General features: G+C 51.6%; 1 protein-coding gene across 4 annotated transcripts in view; it reads right to left on the reverse strand.

Moving 5' to 3' along the window:
- Positions 1-2,589: 2,589 nt before the first annotated feature.
- CHRND (cholinergic receptor nicotinic delta subunit) overlaps positions 2,590-6,310 on the reverse strand; it is an 18,389-nt gene continuing 14,668 nt past the window's right edge. For 2 of the 4 annotated variants that reach the window (XM_004389492.1, XM_023724506.1), the window contains 3 exons: positions 3,780-3,984; positions 3,571-3,689; positions 2,600-2,782 (listed from right to left, as the gene is read on the reverse strand). In XM_004389492.1, the coding sequence (XP_004389549.1) occupies positions 2,600-2,782; positions 3,571-3,689; positions 3,780-3,984 (507 nt within the window). Of the gene's footprint in view, positions 2,783-3,570; positions 3,690-3,779; positions 3,985-6,310 lie in introns of all 4 variants that reach the window. The other 2 variants (XM_004389491.1, XM_023724507.1) reach the window with 2 other exon arrangements.

Consider the following 6,310-nt stretch of genomic DNA (forward strand, 5'->3'; position numbering starts at 1 on the left):
AAAACCAAAGACACAAGGGAAAGATTAGTCCAAAGGACTAATGGACCACAACTACCACAGCCTCCACCAGACTGAGTCCAGCACAACTAGATGATGCCCGGCTACCACCACTGACTGCTCTGACAGGGATCACAACAGAGGGTCTAGGACAGAGCTAGAGAAAAATGTAGAACAAAATTCTAACTCACACACACACAAAAAGACCAGACTTACTGGTCTGACAGAGATTGGAGAAACCCTGAGAGTATGGCCCTTGGACACCCTTATAGCTCAGTAATGAAGTCACTCCTGAGGTTCACCCTTCAGCCTAAGATTAGATAGGCCCATAAACCAAAACGAGACTAAAGGGGCACACCAGCCCAGGGCATGGACGAGAAGGCAGGAGGAGACAGGAAGGCTGGTAATAGGGAACCCAAGGTTGAGAAAGGGAGACTGTTGACATGTCATGGGGTTGGCAACCAATGTCAAAAACAATATGTGTATTAATGGTTTATTGAGAAACTAGTTTGCTCTGTAAACCTTCATTGAAAATACAATTTAAAAAAATTAAAAAAAAAAAATCTCACCCTCTGTATACTTGAGCTAATGAGGTCATCCATTCCCCCTGAGGGAAATGGGCTTAGCTGTGAAGACCGTGAGCCTATACATCGAGAGGGTGAATAATGGGCCCTCTGTATCTTGTTCAAGGAGCACTGGTGGTGCAGTGGTTAAGCACTTGGCTGCTAAACAAAAGATAGGTGGTTCAAATCCACTGGTCGCTCTATGGGAGAAGGATGTGGCAGTCTGTGTCCATAAAAATTACAGCCTTGGAAACCCTATGGGGCAGTTCTCTCCCTCCTACAAGGTCACTATGAGTCAGATTCGACTACACGGCAATGTGTTTTTGTGCCTTGTTCTAGTCCTCTGTGTTATTATGCCAGGTGTGGATACAGAGATCTGGGCACAAGCCCCTGGGGTGGGGGTAGGGGGGCCAGGGACCAATCTCTTGTGACTCAGGCCCACAAGTGAGAAACAGGTTAAAGAACCACCCCTTAAATTTGCAAGACACACACAAGTACCTTTTCTCCTAATAGTGAATCCGATTTTCCTAACACCCCGTGAGCAGGACTTCATATACACATTTTGCAGATGAGAAAACTGAAGCTATAGAACAATAAGTAGCTTGCTGAGGTCACATCACTAGTGGTGGAGCTGGGACCAGACTGTCTCAGTTATCTATTGCTGTGTAACAGATTATCCCAAAGCTCAGTAGCTTAAAACAACAAAATTTATTATCTCACACAGTTTCTGAGGGCCAGGAGTTGAGGAGCTGCTTAGCTGGGTGGTCCTGGCCAAGGGACTTTCGTGGGATTGGAGTCATCTGAGGGCTCCACTGGGGCTAGAGGATCTGCTTCCAAGCTCACTCATGTGGCTATTGGCTGGAGGCCTCAGTTCCTCGCCACGTGGACCTCTCCATAGGGCTGCTCAACAAGGCAGCAGGCCTCCCCAAAGCAAGAGATCCAATTCACACACACACACACACAGCCACAGTGTCTTTTATAACTTCTGCCTGACTCTATCAGTCACATAGACCAACACTGGCATATTGTGGGAGGGTAATACATAGCATGAATACCAGGAGGTGGGCTACCACACAGACCCATGTCTCCCAGTTCCTGCAACTTTGGCCTCTGGCCCTTGACCCTTGGGAGAAGATTCAGTGGGGGCTCCCTGGGGGGAGGGGGGAGGGTTGCCAGAATTAGCAAATAAAAATGCAGGATACCCAGTTAAATTTGAATTTCAGATAAACAACAAATAATTTTTTTGTATAAGTTATGTCCCAAATACTGCACAGCAACTCTATTTGGGGAGAAGGAGTAGGTAGGGCTTCTGGGGGGTGGGAGGCACTAAGTTCTAGGGTTGTGTATGTGACCTGAGGGTGATGGACTGACCCCTGGCCTTTGTGGACACTGAGCCTGACCCTTCCGCCCCAGACAGGAGGTGCCCAGAGGGCTCTAGACACAGAGTGGTCAGAAAACCTCTTCCCTAGGGGGCCAGGAGAGAGGGAGGCCCCCCAACCTGGCCCCAGCTGGGGCCTCAGTAGCCTGAACCTGAGGGGTGGTGGGGAGGAGGGTGGCTGGAGGAGCTGGGAAGTGAAGGCCCAGAATCCTGCTGGCCTTTCCTCATCCTCCAAGGAGGGGAAACAGAGACGCCACGCCCTGTCTGTCCCTTGGTCTTTCTGACCCCTCACAGAGCTCTCCAGTAAGGCTGGCCTCTTCCCTGGCCCCTGAGCCAGCCTCCTGCCTCCCCCACATGGTCCTGGGCCCTCCTTCCCCAGCTGATGATCACTCCTAGACCTCACAGTTAGCAAAGGAACCCCTGTGGAGGAGTCAGGCTTCCCCCTTTGATTCCATAGGATCCCCTTGATCCCCTGAGCACCCACGCTCCTCTCCTTTCTGCCCCTGACCTTGTAGGACCAGCTGGCCTGAGGCCTCAGGGCCAGGAGTCGGCCTTCCCAAAGGGAGGCAGGGCTTCTCCTCTTAGATACCACTGTCGACACGGCTGCCCCCTCAGGCGCATCCCTCAGGCAGAGGCCCCACATGGTGCTGCCTGGCCCACCCTAGATAAATCGCTTGTCCTTCTCTTGGTAGGAGAAGGGGTCCCCAGGGAAAGGCTGAGGGGGAGGCTGATTGTAGGCACCCTGGAGGAAGATCCAGGCCGTGCCCACTACCATGATGGGCGTCACCACAAACAGGCAGAGTCGGTCCACGGTGCGGGCCACCCGGTTCCAGCAGTCCTTCTCCTGAAAGGGGTGGGGCAGAGACAGTGGGGTCACAACTCAGGCCCACACCCCCAGTGACAAGGCCCAGTGACGAGGCAGAGGAAGCCTTGGTTTGTCTGTGGGAGCCACCTTAGGCTTGTTGCCCCAGGCAGGACAAGCTGGCACACTCAATGTCCTTAGCAAGGGCCCAGGCCCCTCCAGCCACAGTCAGTCCTGGTCATTGGTCTGCTGAGGGCAGTAAGTGGGGCCACAGCCTTCCTCCCCACTCTACTGCCAGGCTCTAGGGGGCTGGAGAGGAGCTGGGTGCCAGGAATGTGAGGGCTGGCGGCTGAGGAATGGGGCAGGCCCCTCCCTCCTCTCCTCAGTCCTCCCAGCCCCTTGGGGCTGCTGCTAGCCCATTCTTTTTCAAGAAAGAATTTGTAAAAGTTAGTAGGATATTGAACAGCCGTATGCGGCTACCTTTGAAATGCCTGGCTCCGCCCAGAGTGTCAGACTTGGCATCAGGCAGAGGTGGAAGATGACTGGCAGCTAGGCAAGAGAAGGGCCCTAAGGGATGCCCAGAACGCGGCTAGGATAGGGTGCAACTGCATGCCTGCATGTGTATCTGAGTGTGTGCCTGGCACAGTGTGCAGCTATGTGGATCTGCAAGCAGGGTTGGGGCTCTCCCTCCTTGGGGGTCTGGAACCCACCATGAGCTCCCTCATATAAACTGGTACATATCTCTGAGGGGAACTGTGCCCCCTGAGATAGGATACACTTGGACAGTGCACCACTTGAACACCTGTACATGGCAACCCTGTGGCACTCACCTTGTTGTAATTGTTCTGGTCCCTTATGTGGCTGACGATGAAGTTGGCCCCGTCCACAGCTGGCTTCAACTCACTAAAGAGCTCCTGCTGGGTCTGCTCAGAGCCTGGTGGGGGCCGGCCTGTGGACACCGGGCCAGAGGCGGATGTGAGGCCAGCCCCCGCCCCCACTTCCCAAGGACGGGCTGAGCCTCAAGGCCACCGGGACTCACGTGCAGTGGTGAGGCGCCGGGCCAGCCCGTGCCGCTCCGACTGCTTCTCGAACATGAGGTCGCTGCGGGACTTGAGTGAGAAGTACTCCTCAGCCTTAGAGATGTAGCCCAGGGAGCTGCTCCTACGAACCAGGGCCCTGGGGTTGGGCCCATCCTCTGCTGGGCGGGACATGTGCAGGAGCTCGGGCAGGGTCTCCAAGAAAAGCTGTGATGGGTCAGGGTGACATAGGAAGGCCGTTTTACCAATGCAGGGTCTACTTCACACATCCTGAGTTGTTACATAATGGCTACACCTCCATTCCTGGCTGCCACAAAGTCTTCCCCAGATGGATCCTCCATCATTTATTCCTTGATCCCCTACTGATGGACACTTAGATTGCTTTCAACTCTTCCCCATTGAACACAGCACAGAGCAGAACTCATTCACTGAAAATGAATTATATAATTGGCCTAAGACTGTGTTTAGTGCTACTGTTCTACCTCCTAGTTCATTGTGTAGTGCTTCGGGGCCTGAAAGCTTGCAAATGGCCATCCAAAGCACAACAATTGGTCTCTATCTGCCTGGAGCAACAGAGGAAGAAGGAGAGTCAGGAATAGAAGGAGGACATGGAATGTGTGGCTAATTGCCTCCATGAACAACTGCCTCCTTTCCCATAAGGCCAGAAGAACTGGATGGTGCCCAACTACCACTACTGAACATTTCGAGCAAAGATTCAATACAGGGGAGGCAGGGCCAAGATGGCGGAGTAGTCAGATGCTTCTGGTGGACCCTCCTACAGCAAAGACCTGAAAAAACAAGTGATTTGATTATATATGGCAATCTGGGAGCCCTGAACATCAAAGGCAGAGTTGAGGAACCAGACTGAGTGGCAGAGGGAAGGAGAGACAGTTCAGAAGCAGCAAGGAGTTGCCAGACCTGACCAGGCAAGAGCCTGAACCCCTCAGGCCTGATCAGCTTGGGGGTGAGCGTTGAGGCAGGCAAGCAGCAGTCCTTGGGAGGCGCATTTTCCACACTGGGAGAGACCCAGCGCCAGAGAGTCTACAGGGCCACGCAGAACCTGTGAGAAGCAGCCCTCATCGGTGAAAGATAAGTACTTGCGCACGGCCTACTGCATGGATCAAAAACACCCTCCTTAGGGAAAAACCTCTCTCCCATTTACCTCCCCACTCCCTGCTCTGCACTGGAGCCCGGACCTCCTTCAGCAACTGCCGAGTCCCCTAGGCTGGAAGTAGGATCTGTCATACACCCGGAGGCATTCTCCCTGCCTTGGAGAGTGAACAAATTAATAGGGGAAAAAATAAACTGCCAGCTCCCCTAAGCCAGGAACCCAGGGTAGGCACAGCTTCTTTGCCTAGGCACAGGCATAAGGGATCCATAGACTTTGAGTGCCTTTTTGCCTGCATAGACTTGTGTGGGCTCATCTCAACAGCGTAGGCCCTCATTACCGCAGTACAACAGGGTATATACTGGAAGTCAAACTTCAACTGTTTCAGCTGTGAAGTGGCAGGTTCTTGACATTTGACACTGCTCTGCTCATTAAGCAGGGTCTTCACCTACCCACATCAGGGGCCTGAGGACTGATGGCTCCACCCACGCCACCTAGCCACCTGCGATCCGGGCCCATGAATAAGAGGTGCCCCCCAATCCTTACAGCCAACAGCATTAGGTGCTCATAGTCCAGCTGGAAAACCCACCCACCTCCGTGCTGTAGGGAAGAGGGACATGCCTTCCTCCTGGACACCTGGGGGTGTGTGTCCCCCTGCCGCAGCCAGATGCCTGTGCCTACACCAATCACCTATGCCTGTCTAGAACTGTAAGTGAGAGCCTACACCACACACTTGGTGGCTATCTACCTGGGCATCTGAGCTGAATCCATACAGGAGGAGTGGGCGGACTCCTAAGCTTAAATACCTACTAACAGATCTAACCACCTGGTGACAGGACATTAGAGCCTCAAAGGTGCCAATAATCAAACTAGCTCATACAAGCAGCCTACTTGGGCATATTAAAACAAAACAAGAAGCTAGGACACAGTAAGCAAACATAAAGTATATAAATATAATAACTTATTGATGGCTCGGAGACAAGAATCAATATCAAATCACATAAAGAGGCAATCCATGATGGCTTCAGCAAGCTCCCAAAATAAAGAAATTCTAGAATTACCAGAGGCAGAATACGAAAGATTAATATACAGAACTCTTCTAGAAATTAGAAAGGAAATTCTACAGAATGCAGAAACTTCCAGGGAACATACAGACACAGTAGTAGTGGAACTTAAAAAAGTTATTCAAGAACATAATGATAAATTTAATAGGTTGCAAGAATCCATAGAGAGACAGCAGTCAGAAATCCAGAAGATTAACAATAAAATTTCAGAATTAGACAACTTAATAGAAAGTCATAGGAGCAGAATTGAGGCAGTAGAAGTTAGAATTAGTGACACTGAAAATAAAGCTCTTGACACCAACTTATTTGAGGAAAGATCAGATAAAAGAATTAAAAAGAATGAAGAAACTCTAAGAGTCAT

The sequence above is a fragment of the Trichechus manatus genome, unplaced genomic scaffold (assembly GCF_000243295.1).
Source record: "Trichechus manatus latirostris isolate Lorelei unplaced genomic scaffold, TriManLat1.0 scaffold00249, whole genome shotgun sequence".
Lineage (NCBI taxonomy): Eukaryota > Metazoa > Chordata > Mammalia > Sirenia > Trichechidae > Trichechus > Trichechus manatus.